Consider the following 22,964-nt stretch of genomic DNA (forward strand, 5'->3'; position numbering starts at 1 on the left):
AATAGTGAGAGTGAGAAGAGGGTGAGGCCTAAGAGCTGGGTGATTGGTGCAATCAAAATAGGGGTGAGAGTTTTTAAGTTATTGTGAAAGGCTTGTCTGGAGGATGTTCTTTTAGGTAGGAGGTGGTGTTGCAAAGTTGGGATTGGTAGAGCTGGAGACATTGTGGATGGTTAACTGGCTGGCGCAGTGGGTAGGCGGAGGGCAGATGGGAGGGTAGGCCGGGATTAGGAGATGATTAATTGGTTGGTTAGGGCTCTGGATGAGCGCTGGAAGGTTGCTTGCTGAATGAGCGCTGGATAGTTGCTTGCTGCTTGCTGAATGAGCACTGGGTAGTTGCTTGCTGAATGAGCGCTGGATGGTTGCTTGCTGAATGAGCGCTGGATGGTAGAGTGCAGGATGGGCGCTGGATGAGCTCTGGATGGTTGCTTGCTGAATGAGCGCTGGGTGGTTGCTTGCTGAATGAGCGCTGGCTGGTTGCTTGCTGAGTGAGCGCAGGGTGGTTGCTTGCAGAATGAGCTCTGGATGGTTGCTTGCTGAATGAGCGCTGGGTGGTTGCTTGCTGAATGAGCGCTGGCTGGTTGCTTGCTGAGTGAGCGCAGGGTGGTTGCTTGCTGAATGAGCGCTGGCTGGTTGCTTGCTGAATGAGCGCTGGGTGGTTGCTTGCTGAATGAGCGCTGGGTGGTTGCTTGCTGAATGAGCGCTGGATGGTAGAGTGCAGGATGGGCGCTGGATGAGCTCTGGATGGTTGCTTGCTGAATGAGCGCTGGATGGTAGAGTGCAGAATAGGCGCTGGATGAGCTCTGGATGGTTGCTTGCTGAATGAGCGCTGGGTGGTTGCTTGCTGAATGAGCGCTGGGTGGTTGCTTGCTGAATGAGCGCTGGATGGTTGCTTGCTGTATGAGCGGTATAATACGCTTGATGTGAAAGCAAAGTTTGTAAGAGGATTTATCTGGAGGAGCGGACTATGGCCTGTCTTATGTGAGCATGGTTCTCTTGGGGCGGGTTCTTGTCTCCGAGATGACCGGTGCGGCGGCTCCTAGCAGGGTGCTCCTGGCTTTGGTCACATTGCTGGGTACAGTTTGGGAGGTATGGTGGGGTGCTGCGAGGGGTGAGCGAGGGGCGAACCGAAGGGGCGAAACAAAGGGGCAGGCCCCTTTGTCGCACTCCTTTGTCGCGCTCCTTCGTGCGCGCGACGCAAGGGAGAGTGGCGGTTTAAATACCCCGCCGGTCGCGCCTCTGACGTCACCGCAGCGACGGCTTCGTGGGCGGTTCGTTTTTGTTGATGGCGGTTCGGGGCGAGGGCTCGCGGCTCGGATTGAGGCCGGCTGGAGGCGAGGGCTCGCGGCTCAGATCAAGGCCGGCTGGAGGCGAGGGCTCGCGGCCCGGGTCGAGGCCAGCTGGAGGCGAGGGTTCACGGCTCAGATCAAGGCCGGCTGGAAGGCGAGGGCTCGCGGCCCGGGTCAAGCCAGCTGGAGGCGGAGGTTCGCGGCCTTTCAGGTAGGTGAGCTGCTGGAGCGAAGGGCCGGCGATCAGCGAGGGAGCTCGATCGGGATGAGCGGAACAAGAGGCCTTACCCCGACGGGCTTCAGCGCCGATTGCGCAGGCCAAGTTCACCGCTGGACCGCCGAGGAGAGGAAATGAGTAAGTCGAGGAGAGCGGCGGTTTAAATATCCCGCCGGTCGCGCCTCTGACGTCACCACAGCGACGGCTTCGTGAGTGGTTCGTTTTTGTTGATGGCGGTTCGGGGCGAGGGCTCGCTGCTCGGATCGAGGCCGGCTGGAGGCGAGGGCTTGCGGCTCAGATCAAGGCCGGCTGGAGGCGAGGGCTCGCGGCCCGGGTCGAGGTCAGCTGGAGGCGAGGGCTCACGGCTCAGATCAAGGCCGGCTGGAAGGCGAGGGCTCGCGGCCCAGGTCAAGCCAGCTGGAGGCGGAGGTTCGCGGCCTTTCAGGTAGGTGAGCTGCTGGAGGCAAGGGAGCCCGATCGGGGTGAGCGGAACAAGAGGCCTTACCCCGACGGGCTTCAGCGCCGATTGCGCAGGCCAAGTTCACCGCTGGACCGCCGAGGAGAGCAAAAGGCTCCGTCTTGACAGGGTTGAGAATCAAATTGAGGCTGGTGGGGAGGAGATTAATGGACTGGAGGCAGTTGTCCCAAAACTTAAGTGTTTTTGTCAGGGATTCAGTTATAGGGATCAGAATTTGCACGTCGTCGGCGTATAGATAGAGTTTCAGCTTTAGGTTTGTTAACAATTGGCAGAGGGGAAGGAGGTAGATGTTAAAGAGCGTGGGAGATAGCGAAGAGCCCTGAGGTACACCTAGTGAGGAACTGATGCGTGGGGACTCTTTGTTATTGACTTTGACTTTGAATCCTCTATTACTGAGGAAGGAGTCGAACCATCTAAGGGCTGTTTCTGTAATCCCAATTTCAGAAAGTCGATTTAGGAGGATGGCATGGTTCACCGTGTCGAAGGCCGCCGAGATGTCGAGGAGCACCAGCAGGAAAGAGTGCCCTTTGTCTAGGCCCATGATGAGGTGGTCTGTGAGGGAGATGAGGAGTGTTTCGGTGCTTAGCGATTTGCGGAATCCATATTGGGAGGGGTGGAGTATTTTGTGGTCTTCGAGATATTCCGAAAGTTGAGCGTTGACTAATTTTTCCGTGATTTTAGCAACAAAAGGCAGATTAGAAACAGGGCGGAAATTGTTCAGGTTCTTAGGATCTAGATTCGGTTTCTTAAGCAAGGGTTTGAGGGTGGCGAGTTTTAGAGCATCGGAGAAAATTCCTTGTGAAAGAGAGCAATTTATGATGTCGGTCAGAGACTTGGCAATGGTGTCAGGCACCAATAGAAGTAGCTTAGTTGGGATTTGGTCAGAGGGGTGGGTGGAGGGTTTCATTTTCTTTAGTATGTTTTCTATCTCCATGGTGGAAGTGGGTTCAAATAATTTGAGAGATGCTCTCATAGTTGTGATGTAAGAGGGAGATGGGGGAAGGGGTAGAGCTAGGGGGTAGACTAGTTAGAAGGTTGGAGATTTTGCTGTGGAAGAAGAATGCAAGATCATTGGCTTTAGATTGAGCTTGGTTGTCCGGGGTGGTGGTTTTTGTAAGTTCTGAAACGTATGAGAACAGGGCCTTAGCGTCGAAAACGAGATCTTGGCGGACATCTGGCAGGGAAACAAATCCAGCCAGTCGAGATTACTCATTTTACTCTCCAGCTCATGACACCTATACTAGAATTGACTTTCTTTTAATACCCAAGACATTGGTGAGCAGTACCTCCAATGCAGGTATAGGTAGTATAGTATGGTCTGACCATGCGCCAGTTTGGTGGGAATTTAATAGCTTGAGCTTTGACTGTGGGCGTAGGTTTTGGAAATTTAATGATTCTATAATTAAAGATAGGGAGGTAGAACTACAAATACATACGGCCATCAGGGACTATTTAACGATTAATGACACAAGTGACACGACTCCAGTAATATTATGGGACTGCTTGAAGGCAGTTATCCGGGGAAAAGTAATCGCGATAGCTGCTTATAAAAAGAAAGAGAAAGCCCAAAAACATAAGATGCTACGGGAACAGTTGGCAAAGTTGGAGCAGGCTCATAAATAGGCAACTTCGAGGCCCCTGTTAAAGGAATTGGGAGATATTCGCTATCAAATCTGCATGCTGGAAGCGGAGGAGCTGGTGTATAATCTAGATTTAGCTAAACAAATCTATTATGAACATGGCAAGCTGGGCTGGGAAGCTGCTGGCGCACAAGTTAAAGGCTAGAACGTCCCAGGCACAGATCACCAAAATCAAGGCAAATGATGGGTCTCTGCTCTTGGACGGTGAAGGGATTAGGGCTCAATTTAATCACTTTTTTGCTGAACTGTATGCCCAGGAAGAGGGAGTTCCTGAAGAGGATATAATTAAATATTTGGATGAAGTTCATCTGCCTTGTTTAGATCAGTCTCTAACGGATGGGATAGGCCAACCTATTACTTCTGAGGAAGTTTTAGCAGCAATTACTGAGTTAAAGCCAGGAAAGGCCCCAGGAATCGATGGATATACCCCACCTTTTTACAAGAAATTCAAAGACATATTAGTAGTTCCTTTAGTCAACATGTTTTTAATACGCTTGGGTCTGGTTGCCACTTCCTGAATGCAGCAAATGTAGCCGGCATTACTATTTTACCTAAACCTGGAAAGGACCTCACTCAATGTAGCTCCTATCGCCCGATATCACTTATTAATATCACTTATTAATATTGACCTGAAAATATTAGCTAAGATCCTGGCTACTAGACTAAAAGTGGTAATTACATCCCTAATTCATGATGATCAGGCGGGATTTATGCTGGGTAGAATGGCAGGGGATAATATTCGAAAGGTGATTAACATTGTCCATTATGCACATAAGAATGCCATAGCGTCCATGTTATTCGGGGTGGATGCAGAAAAAGCATTTGATAGGTTGCATTGGCCCTTTCTTTTTCAGGTTATGAGAAAAGTAGGTTTGGGTGGCGGTTTTCTCCAGTGGGTGCAAGCATTATATCGAGATCCTGCTGCCTGCATAAAAGTGAATGGGGGATACTCTGAAAATTTCCAAGTACAACGGGGAACGAGGCAAGGATGTCCACTGTCACCATTACTGTTTGCCTTCTGTCTAGAGCCCTTGGCAGAAAAAATCAGGACAGCGGGAGAGATTCTGGGTATACGGATACGAGATAAGAATTATAAGATCTCTCTCTATGCCGATGATGTGCTCTTTACCTTGGCCAACCTGGAGAAATCCTTACATGTGTTAATTTCGGAGCTTGAAAAATTTGGGAGGGTATCTGGTTTCAAAGTTAATAAAGAAAAATCGGAGCTACTCCCTATTTTCTTGTCTCAACCTCAGATTACACAGTTAAAACAGTCTTTCCCCTTCCAATGGGCGAAACAATCGGTAAAGTTTCTAGGGGTCCAGATAGGATCGGAATATGGGGATATCTTTAGCCGTAATTATATACCATTATTCAAACAATTAGAGAAAGATCTTCAATCGTGGGATAGAATAGAGCTGTCATGGCTGGGCAGGATTGCTGCAATAAAAATGACCTTTTTGCCGAAACTGGCGTATTTTTTTCAGACTCTCCCATGTATAGTGGCAGCAAATTATCTCAAGGGGATGCAAGTTAAAAATTTTTCTTTTATCTGGAAGCAGCAACCACCAAGGGTTTCACGTTCTGTCCTTTATCAAAGCAAAGCAGATGGAGGCCTGGGGGTTCCACACCTTCTTAAGTATTATGCGGCATCCCAACTCAAGGTGGTGATAGACATTCATGATCAGGTATACACTATAAACAATGGGTTCAGCTAGAAAATGACATGGCTAACGGCTTGTCGATTAGGAAGCTCTTCTGGACAGGGGGGGCGGATAAGGCTGGATGCGGATCAGATTTCACCATGCACTGCTATCACTATACATCTTTGGAATCCATGGAGGACCTTGATAGTGGGGACCCGTAGATTTTTGTATTCCACCCCGATTAGAGGATGTGAGGGAATACAGGAAAGCGGTTTCAAGACTGGGAAGATAAGGGTTTACATTCATTGGGGCAGGTGTGGCAGAAACAAGGGGTGATGTCTTTTGAGGGTTTGAGAGATAAATACTGCCTCACAGATAGGGATCATTTTGTGTATCTTCAGTTAAAACATTTTCTTACTTCTAAAGACATACGAGAAGATATGAACAAAGGGAAAACATTGGATGAAAGCTATTATGACAAGGCTCACCTTTTTAAAGGAGCTATATCCAAAATGTATATTGTACTTAATGGGACTACCACACACTGTGGGACATCTGAAAGCTTGGGAGTCTGATTTGGGAAACCCCTTGACAGGGTGAATGGGATGCCTGCTTTCAGGAGGTGAGACGGAGTTCTTTATCTGCTCAATTAGTGGAGCAAAGCTATAAGATGCTGTTCCGATGGTACTTAATGCCATATAAGTTATATAAAATGGGGCTTAAACAGGACAATTTATGCTGGAGAAAATATGGGATGGTAGGTGATTTCTATTATATGTGGTGGACCTGCCCGGTTATTAAACAGTTATGGGAGAAGGTGGAGTTCTGGCTTCGTGACTTGCTACAAACTAATCTGCACTGAACTGCAAGGGGGGCCTTGTTACATGACCCAATGGATGGAGTATCCTTACTAGGGGTGTGCATTCGTTTTTGCCATATTGGCAATCCGCAACGTATTTTGCAATTTTTGTTATATACGTGGGGAGGCGAAACACATCGCGACACCCCACGAATATAATTTATTATCAGTTTAATAGGTTGCGCAGTGCGTGCTTTTTTTTGCTGCCATTTGCAGTGATTTCACAAAATGTCAGCGGTCATACCCTGCATTCCGGTATCCATGCCAACCTGTCCGACCCTTTCCTGTGAGTCACTGTGACTGTGAAGAAAAGTAGATCTATATACAGAAAAAAACCAACAAGGTCTGAATTATTTAGTCTTGGTAAACAAATGAACATGGGTATAGCTTGCTTATTGCGGCGGTTACTACCCCTAACTAATTAAGCTAGATATTTCACTTAGAGGCAGTTCCAACACTGCTCTCTACATTAATGGTGGGGGTAGAAGGGAAATAGAATCAAAAGGTTACTAAGAGCCAAGAGTAACAGATAAGGTCCATCAGGTCTAGAGGACGTGTATAAAGAGGAGGCAGCAAAACACTGCACGGAGCGGCTGTAGCCACAGAGGCATTCACGGAGCGGGATGCCAGTGGCCAGTGGTTGGTGTTCCATCTTCACAGAGCGGAAAGATGGAGGGCTGCCATCTCCAAATTTTAAAAAAACAAAACCCAGGGGTGGGTAAGAGTATGTAAAATTAACGGAGAGTTCAAAGGCTATAGGTATTACCAATTATTAGGCTTATTCAATATTTGTTGATAGTTAATGTGGCTTTCAATGCATACTTCACTTTCAATGCATATACAGCATAGCTCTCTGCTTCAACAGCAGGGGAGAAGAAAAACATACTTCACGCATATCCAGCATAGCTCTCTGCTTCAACAGCAGGGGAGAAGTAAAACTAATACTTCACGCATATCCAGCATAGCTCTCTGCTTCAACGGTAAGGGAGAAGAAAAACTAATACTTCACGCATATCCAGCATAGCTCTCTGCTTCAACGGCAGGGGAGAAGAAAAACCAATAAGGGCTGAATAACATAGTCTGGGTAAACAAATAAGTATGGGTGTAGCTTGCTTATTGCGGCAGTTACTACTCCTAACTAATCAAGCTTGATATTTCACTTGGATGCAGTTCCATCACTGCTGTCTACATTAATGGTGGGGGTGAAAGGGAAATAGAACCAAAGGTTACTAAGAGCCAAGAGAAACAGATAAGTATGAGAAAAAGAAGTGTGAAGCTTGCTGGGCAGACTGGATGGGCCGATTGGTCTTCTGCCCATCATTTCTATGTTTCTATGTTTATTTGCAGCAATAGACCAGTATTTTTTCTTTTTCTGGTCTCAGGAGGCCATGAACCGGGAGCCAGACAGGCAGGAGTCAGCAGGTTTCCCTCCTGCTTCACTCCGGGCCTGCAGGCTGTCAGTCAAATTTTTTTTTCTCAGCTTTTTTTTTTTCAGAGGCGGATCCCCTATGCCGCGGCAGGCAGCCTGCCTCTCCTGTGGGCGATTTTCCTATTGGCCTCTGCTCTGCTTGCCTGCCGGGTGGGGAAGATCCCTCCTTGGCAGGACAAGCAAATTTAGTCCGGGGATCGACTTCCTCCGGCATGGCCAGGCCGTTCCTGGGTCGGCAAAGCCCAGGAATGGTGGCCATTTTGGATTTTTTAGCGGCTCCGTTTTCAGAGCTGCCTGGGGGGGGGGGGGGGGGGCGGATTTTTTTGAGATACACCCCGATTTGAGCCCCGCAGGCCCTCAGGAGGGGTTCACCCTCCCCCCCACTCCGGGAAATCCAGGACCCGTTTTTCCACAGAATTCGTCCTCTTGCATAAATCATATCTAGTTAGCCTGCAGGAAGAGGACAAAAGCCCCCCTGCCAAAAATCCCTCGCTCCACACCACTGACTGCTAGCCCGGCTGCGGAGCCCCAGGGGCCGGTTAGGGTGCGGGTAGTCCCTGGGGTGCCCCCCCCTTCCCGACCCCCTGGTGGATCCAGGGTTTCTGGACCCCACCGCTACCCCAGATCCAGAGGGTACCCTTCCTCTGGAGGGGGACGACCCCAGAGCCCTATGCTTGTTCCGCAAGGAGGAGTTGGAGCCCCTCATCCCCTTTGTCCTCCAGGAATTGGGGTTGGAGGGGCCCACTGCGGATAACCTGATGGCCTCCTTGCCCAAGGATATGGACCCGGTCCTGGGGGGTCTCAGGGCTCCGGCTACCGCTTTCCCTTCCATCCCATGCTCAAACTCTTAATCCTACGGAAACGGGAGGCTCCTGAGGGGGCTCTCCGGGTGGGGTGCGCCATGGACAAACTCTATCCCCTCCCGGAGGAATGCTTGGACCTTTTAAAGAATCCCTCTGTGGACTCCTATGTTTCGGTGGTCACCAAGCATACCACGATCCCAGTGGAGGGATCGGCGGCGCTCAAGGATGGACAGGATCGTAAGCTGGAAGCTCACATGAAACACATCTTCGAAGTCTTGGCTTGCGGAGTCCGGGCGACTTGCTGCAGCAGTCTCATGCTGTGGGCAGGCCTCAGGTGGGTTCAACAATTACTCTGCACCCAGGACATCCCGCCGGCAGAGGCGGAGCAGGCTGAGCGTCTGGAAGCCGTAATCGTTTACGGGACAGATGCGCTCTACAATCTGGTTCGTGTTCAGGCAATGGCTTTGGCGGTGTCTGCTCGGAGACTCCTCTGGCTACACAATTGGTCGGCCGATCAGTCCTCCAAAGCTCGGTTAGGCACGTTGCCCTTCAAAGGTAAGCAGCTCTTTGGTGAGGACCTTGAGAAGCTTATGGACTCCTTAGCGGAAAACAAGGTCCATAAGCTCCCGGACAACCGTCCTAAACCATCCCGGTCCTACACACCCTCTCATGCTCACTTCCGGGGCCAGCGTTGTTATACTCTGCACAGGCGGGGTGGTTCCTCGGGTTATTCTTCCTGATCTCAGTCTTGGTCGCAGCCCTTTCGTGGGCAACGGCCCTTTCGCGAGGGCCAGCCCGTGCGCTCCACCCCCAAGCCTGCCACACAATGAAGTTCAGCTGACTCATTCCTCGGTCCCCTCCCTAGGCAGCCGCCTCTCCCTGTTTTTCGAGGAATGGGTCAAAATCACATCGGATCAGTGGGTCCTCGACATTATCAGAGACGGGTAGGCCTTTGAAATTGTCCGCGACCTTCCGGATCTTTTCTCTTTTCTCCATGCGGGCAGTCCAAGAGGGTTGCAGTGGAACAAACCCTCACCAGACTCCTGGATCTGGGCGCGGTGGTCCCGGTCTCGGAGAGGGAGCTTGGCGCCAGCCAGTATTCTATTTACTTCGTCATTCCCAAGAAAGACGGGTCCTATCGCCCGATCCTGGACCACAAGAGGGTCAATTGGGCCCTCAAAATTCCTCATTTCTGCATGGAAACCCTGAGAGCGGTCATTTCAGTGGTTCACCCCGGAGAGTTTCTCGCTTCACGTGATCTCGCAGAGGTGTACTTCCATATTCCGATTCACCGCGACTACCAGAAGTATCTCCGCTTCCATGTTCTCAACCGGGACTTCCAGTTTCAGGCGCTTCCTTTTGGTCTCGTGACCACGCCTCGCAGCTTCACCAAGGTCATGGTGGTTGCGGCGGCTCTTCGCCGGGAAAGAATCCTTGTTCATCCCTACCTGGATGACTGGTTCATCAGGGCCAAGTCGACGGCTTCCTGCCAACAGGCGTGGATCGTGTATTATCTCTTCTCGCTTCCCTCGGGTGGATACTGAACTTCTCCAAGAGAAACCTTCAGCCCTCCCAGGAGTTAGAGTTCCTGGGAGCCCACTTCGACACCCAAGTAGGCAAGGTCTTCTTACAGCGTGCGCGCTCTCAAGCTGATCGAGTAAATCCAGAGCCTGATTGTGCTACCTTCCCCGACGGCCTGGGATTACCTGCAGGTTTTGGGATCCATGGCTTCCATCAACCTCATCCCCTGGGCTTTTGCTCATATGCATCCGTTACAGAAAGCTTTGCTATCACGTTGGCAACTGGTGTCGGAACAATTTCACATGGTCCTTCCGTTCTTGGACACTACAGTCGACGACTTGCAGTGGTGGCTGTTGCTCCCTCATCTCCTCCAGGGGATGCCTCTCCAAGCGCCACAGTGGACGATAGTAACCACGGACGCCAGTCTGTCGGGCTGGGGTGCGGTTTGTCTCTCTCAGTCCACGCAGGGAACCTGGTCGCAGACTCAGTCTCACTGGCACATCAATCGGTTGGAGACCCTGGCGGTGCGCCTGGCCTTTCAGGAGTTCCTCCCCTGCTCCGCGGCAAGGCGGTAAGAGTCCTGTCCGACAATTCTACCACAGTGGCTTACATCAATCACCAAGGGGGCACTCACAGTCCCATGGTGGCCCTGGAAGCCAGCCGTCTCTTTGCATGGGCGGAATGGCATCTGCAGTGCCTGGCGACCTCCCACATCGCGGGCAAGGAAAATATTCAAGCCAATTTTCTCAGCCATCAATCACTTGATCCAGGAGACTGGGAACTCTCTGATACGGCCATGGTTCTGATAGTGGACAGGTGGAGTCCCCCCCACCTAGACCTCATGGCAACCCTGCGCAACTCCAAGGCAAATCGGTTCTTTAGCCGCTGGAGGGAGCACGGCTCAGAAGGCGTGGATGCTCTGGCTCTTCCTTGGCCAGCAGATGTCCTTTTGTACGTATTCCCCCCGTGGCCTCTGGTGGGAAAAGTTCTAAGAAGAATCGAACTCCACCGGGGACCGTGGTTCTGGTAGCACCTGAGTGGCCGCGAAGGCCGTGGTTCGCATATCTCATCAACCTGGCGACGGACGGACCTCTCCGACTCTGTCATCTACCTCGTCTTCGACAGGGGCCTGTATTTTTTGACCAGGCCGATCGCTTTTGTCTAGCAGCCTGGCTTTTGAACGGCGACGCCTGAGGCGTAAGGGCTATAAGGAGGAGGTCATCTTCACCTTGCTACGGGCCCAGAAACAGTCGACTTCCCTAACCTACATGCGTATCTGGAAGGTTTTTGAGTCTGTTTGTGCGGAATCGGGTATCCCAGCGCACTCCAACCCACGGTCTCTGTGGTTCTTTCTTTTCTTCAGAAGGGTCTCTCCAAGGGCATCTCCTTCAGTTCTCTGCGCATACAAGTCTCCGCGCTTGGCTCTCTCCTGGATCAGGTGGAAGGTCATTCTCTAGTGGGCCACCCAGACGTGATTCGATTTCTGAGAGGCGTTAAACATCTCCGCCCCCCTTCTCGTGCCACGTGCCCATCGTGGAGTCTTAATCTAGTCCTTCGGGCTCTCTGTGCAGCTCCGTTCGAACCTCTTTGCCACACTACACTAAAAGATCTTGTGCTAAAGACTGTCTTTCTGGTCTCTATCTCCTCCGCTCGGCGGATCTCCGAGATTCAAGCGTTGTCCTGTCGGGAGCCCTTCTTGCGTTTTTCCGATTCAGGGGTTTCTCAAGACGGTCCCTTCTTTCTTGCCAAAAGTTGTTTCCGCCTTCCATGTCAACCAGTCGGTAAAACTCCCTGCGTTATCCCCAGAGGAGATTGCGGGTACGACTGGGGGCGACCTCCGCCGACTAGATGTCAAACGGGTCCTGCTTCGCTATCTCCAGGTTACCAACGACTTTAGGGTTTCGGACCATCTCTTTGTCCTTTGGAGTGGTCCCAACCAGGGTAAGCTGGCTTCTAAGACCACTATTGCGCGGTGGTTGAAAGAAGCGATCTCCTCGGCCTATCTTTGCCAATGTCGACCGGTCCCCGAGGGCCTGAAGGCTCATTCTCTGCGCTCTCAAGCTACTTCTTGGGCGGAGAGTCAATCCGTTTCTCCGCAGAGTTTTGCAGGGCTGCCACTTGGACGTCCTTGCATACCTTTGCTCGACACTACCGTCTGGATGTGCAAGCTCCGGTCTTCGGTTCCTTTGGGTGGCAAGTGCTTTGAGCGGGACTGTCTCGGTCCCACCCGGTTTAGGGAAGCTTTGGTAAATCCCACAGTCTGGACTGATCCAGGTACGTACAGGGAAAGGAAAATTAGTTCTTACCTGTTAATTTTCGTTCCTGTAGTACCACGGATCAGTCTAGACGCCCTTCCCCGTCTGTCTTTCTTTCTGTCCTCTCGAAGCTTGTTTCTTGCAGATTCGCAGATTCTAATCCTTCTTTTTTGTGCAAGAATACTGAGCAATTACACCGGAAGCCTTGGTCGTTTAAACACCAAGAATATGCAAGACCGTATAGCTATACCATGTTTATTACATTATTCTACAGTTGCTCCATTGAGCTTTATGGATACGTGCTTGATCCTATTCTGGTTTTATTGTTTTCTGCTTTGACAATAGTTATACTGAAGGGTTACAGGATAGGCTCTGTCCTCATATAGGATATCCTTTCAGTTTTGGTCTGTCTCCACCTGCTGGAAAGGAGGCTCAACCTACAGTCTGGACTGATCCGTGGTACTACAGGAACGAAAATTAACAGGTAAAAACTAATTTTCCTTTATTTGGCTGCAGTGTCTGTGCCAGCTAGCCCTGTTTGTGTTTGTTTAAAGCAGTTTATTATTTAGGTGATCTGACTGAGACGCTGTGCCAGGGAGCAAAGCTGCTAGCAAGCCAAGCACCATTATGGTATTGTGGCTGGGAGAGGTATATTTTCATCTATTTTCCTGGTGTGGCAAAAATTCCAGCTTTTTTAAACTGAGATTGTTTAATTCAAGTCACTCAGTCTCTCTGTGCACTGGGCGTCAGTGGGCAGTGGGTAGTTTAACAGGCTAAACTTTATTATTGGGACGGTCTGTGCAGTCAAGTGCCCAGTCTGCCCCTTTTGTGCTTACAAGCAGAAGCTGCGAGTGTGTGCACACCACACATCTTACATTAGTGCATAGCAAGGACAGTGGGTAGGCACTAGTCAGTGACATTAAATCCATAATGTCAGGGAAAGCTAGATGAGGTCGAGTGATTGGGACTGGCAGAGGAGGTAATTCAAAGGACATTAGTGCCACTCCCCCATTAAAGTTAAAAAGGCATCTGTTGCAATTTAAACTCTTTGTAGGGGCAGGCAGTTCCATCCCAAAAAAAATGAAATCTGACCATGATGCATTGTCATCGCCACCACCTGTTTCTGGCCCTGTAGTTTTGGAGGTGAGGGAAGGGGAGGTTGAGCCATGCCAGACAAAATGTTGACCCCCAAAAGCAGCAGGGGGGTCAGAAGTCTCAACTGAGACTTAGCATTGACAATGTAGTGCAATCACTGTTTGCTTCCGATTCAGATGAAGAATCATCTTGTGTGGGATTCTCATCTGAAATGGAAGAAGTAATAGGTGACAAATCTTTGGGAGGATCAGTTAGTCCTGTCTTAGCCTCCACTTCAGTGCAGCAGGGGAGAGATGAAACTGATGAGGAGGAAGAGCAGTCAGCGCAGGCACAGAGGGTGACTGAGGCCCTTGGCATTGCTTCTCAGGGTGCATCCACTACCTCAGCTCCAGTGCCAGCTTCCACCCCCAAGGCTTTACAGAGGGGAGGATCACAAAAGACATCTGCGATCTGAAGCCACTTTAAAGTGACAGAAGATCCACGTTTTGCTCCGTATAATTAGTGTGCCAGGGATATTAGCAGAGGCAAGCAAATGGGACATCTATCTAACTTTGGCATGAACCATCATATGAAGAGGCAACTCTGACTGCTTTCCAGCCTCCCTGTCTTTTGTCAAGGATATTCTCACACTAAAGTCCCTCGGGGTCCCGTGTATAGCCAGCCTGTATCTACCCTCTGACCCATGTTGAACTGCTGTTTAGGGGGGAACCCAGTCTAGGAAGCCCTTTCCTGCGCAAAGAAAAGGGAACTCTCCCCAGGTGTAGCCTGCTCGTATCTACCCTCTGACCCATGTTGAACTGCTGTTTGTTTACATGGTAACCTCCTCTGCCTCGGCCTTGACAATTCTCGTTTGTATATTCAAGTTTCATATCACCAAAATGCCAGGAAGAGTGCAGATGATAGCATATATCAAATCTTGATTCTTCTAAAGTATAATTCATCTGTATGTACTCTCTTCTGTCTGTGTTGCAGGGTACCAAGCACACTTTATTAGTACTTCTTCTTAGCTTCGGAAAAGTAAAGTTCTTCAATGCCTCTGTTTCTATTAACACAACAGCTGGCATTTGGGATTTTATTTCACTTGATGAAGTCCTTTTTATTAGTGTTTTACCTCCGGTCATTTCTTCCATTTTGAAATCAGCCTCTTTCTATGCGAAGCAGTACTCTTACTGCTTTCCAGCCTCCCTGTCTTTTGTCAAGGATATTCTCACACTAAAATCCCTCGGGGGTCCCATGTGTAGCTACTCTGTATCCTCTGACCCATGTTGAACCGCTGTTTAGGGGTGAACCCATTCTAGGTAGCCCTTTCCTGCACAAAGGAAAGAGAACTCTCCCTGGGTGTAGCCTGCCTGTATCTACCCTCTCACCCATGTTGAACCACTGTTTAGGGGTGAACCCATTCTAGGGAGCCCATTCCTGCGCAAAGGAAAGGGAACTCGCCCAGGGTGTAGCCTGCCTGTGTCTACCCTCTGACCCATGTTGAACCGCTGTTTAGGGGTGAACCCAGTCTAGGGAGCCCTTTCCTGCGCAAAGGAAAGGGAACTCTCCCCGGGTGTAGCCAGCCTGTATCTACCCTCTGACCCAGGGGTCGGGAACCAATGGCTCGCGAGCCAAATGTGGCTCTTTTGATGGCTGCTTCTGGCTCGCAGACAAATCTTTAATAAAAAAGTAAAAATCTAAGAAACCCCCCCACCCTCCTGACGCCCCCCCCAAGACCTCCAAAATTAATTTACTACAACCCCCCACCCTCCTGACCCCCCCAAGACCTGCCAAAAGTCCCTGGTGGTCCAGCGGGGGTCTAGGAGCGGTCCGGGAGCGATCTCCTGGACTTGGGCTGTCGGCTGCCAATAGTCAAAATGGCGCCGACGGCCCTTTGCCCTCACTATGTCACTGGGGTCGACCAATGGCGGTGGTAACCCCTGTGACATAGTAAGGGCAAAGGGCCGTCGGCTGCCAGTAATCAAAATGGCGTCAACGGCCCTTTGCCCTTACTATGTCACAGGGGTTACCGCCGCCATTGTCGACCCCAGTGACATAGTGAGGGCAAAGGGCCATCGACGCCATTTTGACTATTGACAGCCCAAGTCCAGGAGATCGCTCCTGGACCCCCGCTGGACCACCAGGGACTTTTGGCAGGTCTTGGGGGAGTCAGGAGGGTGGGGGATTTTGTTAGATTTTTACTTTTTTATTAAAGATTTGTCTGCGAGCCCTGGACCCCTGCTGGACCACCAGGGACTTTTGGCAGGTCTTGGGGGAGTCAGGAGGGTGGGGGATTTTGTTAGATTTTTACTTTTTTATTAAAGATTTGTCTGCGAGCCCTGGACCCCTGCTGGACCACCAGGGACTTTTGGCAGGTCTTGGGGGGGGGGGGTTTGTAGTAAATTAATTTGGCAGGTCTTGGGGGGCATCAGGAGAGTAGGGGGTTGTAGTAAATTAATTTGGTAGGTCTTGTATGGCTCTCACGGAATTACATTTTAAAATATGTGGCGTTCATGGCTCTCTCAGCCAAAAAGGTTCCTGACCCCTGCTCTGACCCATGTTGAACCGCTGTTCCATTTTGAAATCAGCCTCTTTCTATGCCAAGCAGTACTCTGACTGCTTTCCAGTCTCCCTGTCTTTTGTCAAGGATATTCTCACACTAAAGTCCCTCGGGGTCCCGTGTGTAGCCAGTCTGTATCTACCCTCTGACCCATGTTGAACCGCTGTCTAGGGGCGAACCCATTCTAGGGAGCCCTTTCCTGCGCAAAGAAAAGGGAACTCTCCCCGGGTATAGCCTGCCTGTATCTACCCTCTGACCCATGTTGATCCGCTGCTCACATTCACCCTCCTCTGTCTCGGCCTTGAAAACTCTCGTTTGTATATCAGTTACGTCCACTGGATTTTAAAAGACCAGTGAGAGCTCACTGGACGCCAATGGAAACACCCCACTCTAGAGTGAACCCATTCTAGGGAGCTCTTTCCTGCTCATAGGAAAGGGAACTCTCCCCAGGGCTCTTGTTTGAATATTTGCTACCACCAAAATCGGCACCCGCGAGATGCTCCACCCCACCCAGGCATAGTTCATCATGTTTCAGGTTCTAGCACTCATGTTAGACTCCCTGGTCCCTGTTTCAAGACGAGTCGGGTGCATAGTACGCCCACTTGACAGTCCTGCCACATGCTGAGCCTCGTCTTGTCTTGCCTCCTTGTCTTTCCCTTATCAAACCACAGCGACCTGACTACCTCAGCTCTGCCAGCCTGTCTTGCCCCTATCAACTTTCTGCCACTCTGCCTTGCTGCCAATCACCAGATGACTAACTCAACTCCTTGTGGTGTTCTTGCCACTAACATGGTTCATCAGTGAGTTGGTGCTAGTCTTTCTGCTTGCTATGTTCCCCCTTCATTGTGCTGTAGGATGTTGATGCCACTTGTCTTGCCGCTTTGCCTGTCGTGCTGCCTTCGAGGGTTCATGCATCTGTTATTGTTGCTCTCTTTTGAAGCTGTGGTGTGTTTTTGACACTCTTGCTGCTGCTTTGTGCCTCTGTTAAAGCACTCTTGCCACTTCTGGTATCCCTTTGCACCTTTACAATGCCTTAGGCTATTCATGCCACTTTGCCACAGTCTAAGTACCTTGGAGCTCTTTTGTTGTTCTGATGATTGCTCCCCAGAAGTTTCATCAAAATTGATAATAAAACCCCAATTCTGCAGCCAAAACTAGGCTGCAAATCCTTCCCCCATTGACTTTAATGAGAACCGGAAAATGAATGCACGTATCGGGGCAGCATACGGACGAATGCAACTAATATGCCCCACGACGAATACGTATCCCGAATGCAATGAGTACTTTCTGGCTGCACATCCCTAATCCTTACTACAACAACCTCTCATCAGCGCGGTAGCTCTGGTAGTAAGGGGGGAGATCGCGAAACATTGGAAAGAGGCTTGGTCGCCCTCTTTGACGTCGGTGCTCCAGAGACTGAAATGGACTCATTATGTGGAATATCTCACTGCATTACGGAGAGATAACATGAGACGCTTTAACAGTATCTGGCATATCTTTCAACTATGGATTGCTTCTGATGATAGTTCAATCGATAAACCAGAGTTAGGGGGGACGAGGGGACTAAAAGATAAACTGTTCTTCTATATGTATAAAGGACTAAAATGTTCTATTGTTCAGACATCTGTTGTATTTTAAAATCAGTTCATGAACATATACTGTGAACGTATTACTCATAATTATTCTATGTTTGCTCTTTTGTTATCACTCAATAAACAGATAATTACAACAAAAAAACCCCATATAACAAGATAAAGGAAGGATATCACAAACTACTTACACTCAGACATCTTAAGCCCTTCCTTGCACAGGATGATTTCAGAACAGTCCTGCAACTACTCATCTTCTCCAACCTAGACTACTGCAATGCCCTACTACTTGGCCTACCACTCGCTACCATCCATCCGCTCCAAATCCTACAGAACATAGCCGCCAGCATTCTAACAGGAACAAAACATGAGCACATTACCCCAACTCTCATCTCGCTACACTGGCTCCCAATAAAATACCGAATAGACTACAAAGTATTAACAATTCTAAATAAACTAATCATAGGACATCAAACCAACTGGCTAAGTAAATATATCGAAATCCACACTCCAAAATGGAACTTACGCTCAACGAATAAAGGCCTCCTCAAAATCCCTCACACCAGAACCACACAACCCTTGAGAGAACCATATCCATCGCCAGCCCCACACTATGGAACTCATTACTAATTGAAATAAGAAATCAACCAAACATTAAAACCTTCAAAAAAGAGCTGAAAACCTGGCTTTTCACCAGAACCTACTCAAACTCACCCAATCAACCACACTACCAGACACCCATGCAACCCAACATTGTGAAGAAATCTCCATCTCTCAACCAACAAAATAACTTCCACCATTTGAATCTCTAAGACACTGCGCAACTAACCTCATATCGTATATCTAACAACCTCTTAAGTATACCTTGAACCCTGAAACCTTGTTGTTACTGACCTAACTGTATAACTCATCCAAGTTATATACCTACCTTTCTACCTTACTCATTAACCCCATCCTATGCCTTAGAGCATGTTGTATGTAATAACTAACACACAAATCCAGAAACTGTAATTCAACTTCAAGACAGTGGGGCGGATTTTAAGAGCCCTGCTCGCGTAAATCCGGGCGGATTTACGCGAGCAGGGCCCTGCGCGCCGGTGCGCCTATGTTCAATAGGCCTACCGGCGCGCGCAGAGCCCCGGGACTCGCGTAAGTCCCGGGGTTTTCCGAGGGGGCGTGTCGGGGGGGGGCCGAGCGGCGCGCCGTTTTCGGGCCGGGACGTGGCGTTTCGGGGGCGGGCCCGGGGGCATGGTTTCGGCCCGGGGCGGTCCGGGGGTGTGGCCGCGCCCTCCGGAACCGCCCCTGGGTTGCGTCTAGGCGCGCCAGCGCCCCGCTGGCGCGCGGGGATTTACTTCTCCCTCTGGGAGGCGTAAATCCCCCAACAAAGGTAGGGGGGGTTTTAGACAGGGCCAGGGGGGTGGGTTAGGTAGAGGAAGGGAGGGGAAGGTGAGGGGAGGGCGTTAGCGAATTCCCTCCGAGGCCGCTCCGATTTCGGAGCGGCCTCGGAGGGAACGGAGGTAGGCTGCGTGGCTCGGCGCGCGCCGGCTACACGGAATCGGTAGCCTTGCGCGCGCCGATCCAGGATTTTAGCGGCTACGCGCGTATCTACTAAAATCCCGCGTACTTTTGTTTGCGCCTGGAGCACCAACAAAAGTACGCCAACGCGCCGTTTTTGAAAATCTACCCCAATATGCTGTGATGATGTTTATCTAACCTTTTTTTCATGATCACTGTAAACTGTTCTGATGGCAAAACCGAATGACGGTATACAAAACACATTAAATAAATATTTATAAACTACCCTGACTTTTTACTTTGATTCTAAGAATCTGATTGGTTGAAATGTATGGTGTTAACTCTCTTCTCTTTTACTAACTCAAAATTTTGAAGTTTCTGGTCTTGTTTTGAAATAATACTACAATTAAACCACAGGAAATGCATTTTAGTTTACCCCAGCAATAATCTCTGGACAAGGTAGTTACAGATACTTGGGATCCTTTGCTTCACTTCAGGATTTCATGTCCCCAAACGGTGCTTTAGCTGACCAAAAATGCCCAGTTTAGATGGAAAGTAACTAGGGTCTTATTGATTCATCTTCAGATCTTGCTAACAGAAGTTTCTGTTTACAGCAAATGGCCCGGTCCAAGTTTCCACTGGACTTCTTGTTGCAGCTCTATGGTTTTCTGCAAGAACCATTGACTCCTAGAAGTGCCTGGTATGAAGACAGGACTGGTAAATATCTTTTTTTTTTTTTCAAGATAATTTTTATTCCATGACAAGGCATAAGCAAGTATACAGAATGTCAAAGCTAAACAATGCATATAATAACTAGGCAATAACATAGTCACAGGCAGTTTTTCATCTTTAAAACAACCCTTGCATGCCATCCCATATAAGATGCTTAATGTCAGGATTCAAAAACTGCCTGTAATGCCAGCAAAAACACAGAGAACATAAACCTAGTAGGCTAAATTCAACTTATACAGGGAGAAATTGGTTATACGTTTCACATGTCACATTTCATTCTGCATGAAGAGAGCTCCCCACCATTCCCTAAGCAGGGTGTAACTAGATTAAAGGAACAAGCTGAATTTTACAATCCCAAAAATAAATAATAAAAGTAAAAACTAGAGAGAAAAATTGAAGAAAACAAAGCAAAATGAAAAACAAAAGCAAAACCTTTTGAGATGGCTGTTAATTGAATATGTTCTGTCTAAACAGTCAGTATGAGTCATGAGATTATAAGGCAGTAGCCTGACAACAAAAATGTTAAGAAGAAGATGGAGCCATAAAAACTTGGTACCTCTTTTGGCTCCCTATTGCAACAAAGAATAATCCATCTGTTATGCAGAAAGTAAATATATTCCTTGAGATCAGGTAACAAATACTAGCACATTGTAAGAGAACAGACATCATACTGAGCAAAAGACTGAAGTTCCAGTTTCATCACATCAGCACAGAAAAGAAAAACCAAAAAAAAGGTCATTGCTTATATGTAGCAGTTCATCTCAGAAAACTCCATACAGCTCCCATCAAAGTGCTGGGCATATAATATCCTCAAAAAAATGATATTCCCTGTACGTACTAGGATCAGTCCAGACCGTGGGTTATGTCCCCCGTCCAGCAGATGGAGTCAGAGCAAACTTCCAGGGGTGCTGACATATAAGCCTGTGCACCCCCTAGGGATCCTCAGTATCTCTCTGACTCCAGCAGATGTGAGTGGGGGAACCTTTGCTTCCCCAGTGTGTGGCTTTTGCTACATCCCTTACTCTCTCCTATTTCTTCTTTGACTGGATCAAGCGCACCTGGGCTGCTAAATTTATTAAATAGAAAAAAAAAAAAAAAAAGGGAAATTTTTTCCTATCACTTCAGGGAGCCTGGAGCCCTGCCCGGGCCTCCCTGTCCTAGTCAGCTTGCCAGCGGGACTGGGTATGTTTTCTTGCCTACCTGTTTCTCTCTCTTCTCCTCCCTTCCAGCGGTGAGTTTGTGTGACATTTTTCTTTTTTACAGGATCGCCGTCGGACGGCTTAGGTGGATGCTGGTGGGGCCAGCCTCTCCCCTCCGGCGCGCCGCGATTCGCACTCCCTCCCCCTCGGCCCCGCGACGTTTCATTCCCCGGGGCCGCGGCAGCAGGGAAGTCTCATTCCCCTGCTGCTCCTACGGGGAGGGTGCAGGGTTGAGCCTGGGCGGACGAGCTCGCTCCTCCCGCGGCGCGCAGTGCTCAGCTCCGGCCTAGGGGCGGTCGCTGAGGGGAATCTTCGTTCCGGCCGCGCGCCATGCAGCGCTCTAAGGCGTCTCCCGGCCCCGACCCGGGGCAGGGCGGATCGCGAGACGGGTCCTCCGGGGCTGGCCTCCCCGGGGGAGAGACCGGATCAGCTTCCCCGACTTTTTCGCCGGCAAGCTCCGATCGCCGCGGCTCCAGGGGAAAGGCCCCGCCCCCTTCTTTGGCGGGAGCGGCGGCCATCTTAGAGCTGGAGAGCGCGGCTGATTCGGAGGCGGAGGAGTCCCCACATGGTTTTTCGCCGCGTTTCAGGCCGATACCAGCGCCATCGTCCCCCTCCATCGCTGCGGGCCCCTCCACGGACCTCTCGCTCGCAGTCCCTCCACCGGCAGGGGGGTTTACGGCGGACTTTGTCCTTTTGATGCACCAGGCGTACCTCCAAAGCCTGCAGCCGGCGGGGGGATCCCCAGGGGGTGCTCCAGCGAACCCCACGCCCGCGAAGATTCCCCGACTTATGGGGGGGGGGGCCAATCCAGCGCCGTCTGGGGGTGGCCATAAGACGCTCCTGGCTCTCCCACCCAGTGGAGTGGATCCACCGCAGGACCCTGGGAACGATCCGGCCTCCACGGCTGACGATGACTCGCTCCTGGCAGCGCACCTGGAGTGTGACGACCCACGGGTGCTCCGGATCTTCCGTAAGGAGGAGCTGTCGGACCTCATCCCACACGTCCTCCAGGAATTGGATCTCGATCCGCCCGTCGAACCGCCGGGGCCTCCAGCCCCCTCCGTAGCCTCCGCTAGCTCAAAAGGGGACCCGGTCCTGGCGGGCTTACGTCCTCTGGCGCGAACGTTCCCGATTCATGAGTCGTTCCTCCATCTTTTAGTGCGGGAGTGGGACACGCCGGAGGCCTCCCTCAGAGTGGGCAGAGCGATGGACAAACTCTACCCTCTTCCCGGCGACTTCTTGGATCTGCTTAAAGTACCCAAGGTCGACTCGGCAGTCTCTGCCGTCACGAAGAGGACCACAATTCCCGTGACAGGGGGAACGGCCCTCCGGGATGTACAGGACAGAAAGCTGGAAGTCTGCCTCAAAAAGATTTTCGAGGTCTCGGCGCTGGGGGTCCGTGCTGCCATCTGTGGCTCCCTTACCCAGCGAGCCGGGCTTCGGTGGGTGCAGCAGCTCCTGACTTCACAGCAACTACCACCGGAAGAAGAGGCGCAAGCGGACCGGCTGGAGGCCGTCATTGCCTACGGGGCTGATGCCCTCCACGATTTACTGCGAGTCCTGGCAAGGACCATGGTTTCGGCTGTTTCCGCCAGGCGCCTGCTGTGGCTTCGTAATTGGGCGGCGGACGCTTCGTCCAAATCCAGCCTAGGGTCTCTACCTTTCAAGGGTAGGTTCCTCTTCGGTGAGGATCTTGACCAGATCATCAAATCCCTGGGGGAAAATTCCGTACACAGGTTGCCCGAGGACCGCCAGCGGTCGTATCGTCCGTCTACTTCCTTCTCCAGGAATCGGTCCCGCTCTCAACGGCGATTTCGGGGTTCCAGGTCTCAGGGGCCGAGAAATCCCTCGAACAGGTCTCAGTCATGGACTCGGTCCTTTCGGGGCCGCAGACCACCCAGGGACTCCTCGGCTCCGGGCCCCTCCGGCAAGTCTACCCAATGATGTCAGGCCGGCTCACTCCCCCCTCCCGAGGATCGGAGGAAGACTAGCCTGGTTTTACGAGGAGTGGGCCAACATCACCACGGACCAATGGGTCCTAGACATTCTAAGGCAAGGCTACGCTTTGGATTTGCGGTATCCCCCCAAAGAAAGATTCGTCTTCTCACCCTGCGGGGCGAGTCACAAGCGTGTGGGAGTACAAAGCACACTGCACCGTCTC

At 50.5% G+C, this 22,964-nt stretch overlaps 1 protein-coding gene across 6 annotated transcripts in view; it reads left to right on the plus strand.

The window, feature by feature from the left end:
• The window catches only part of LOC115075846 (carcinoembryonic antigen-related cell adhesion molecule 3-like), a 570,763-nt gene that overhangs the window by 107,963 nt on the left and 439,836 nt on the right, over positions 1 to 22,964 (plus strand). For all 6 annotated transcript variants that reach the window (XM_029576699.1, XM_029576701.1, XM_029576700.1 and 3 more), the window contains one exon: positions 19,487 to 19,589. In XM_029576699.1, coding sequence (XP_029432559.1) covers positions 19,487 to 19,589 — 103 coding nt within the window. The remainder of the gene's footprint in view (positions 1 to 19,486; positions 19,590 to 22,964) is intronic.

This window comes from Rhinatrema bivittatum, chromosome 14 (assembly GCF_901001135.1).
Source record: "Rhinatrema bivittatum chromosome 14, aRhiBiv1.1, whole genome shotgun sequence".
Classification (NCBI taxonomy): Eukaryota; Metazoa; Chordata; class Amphibia; order Gymnophiona; family Rhinatrematidae; genus Rhinatrema; species Rhinatrema bivittatum.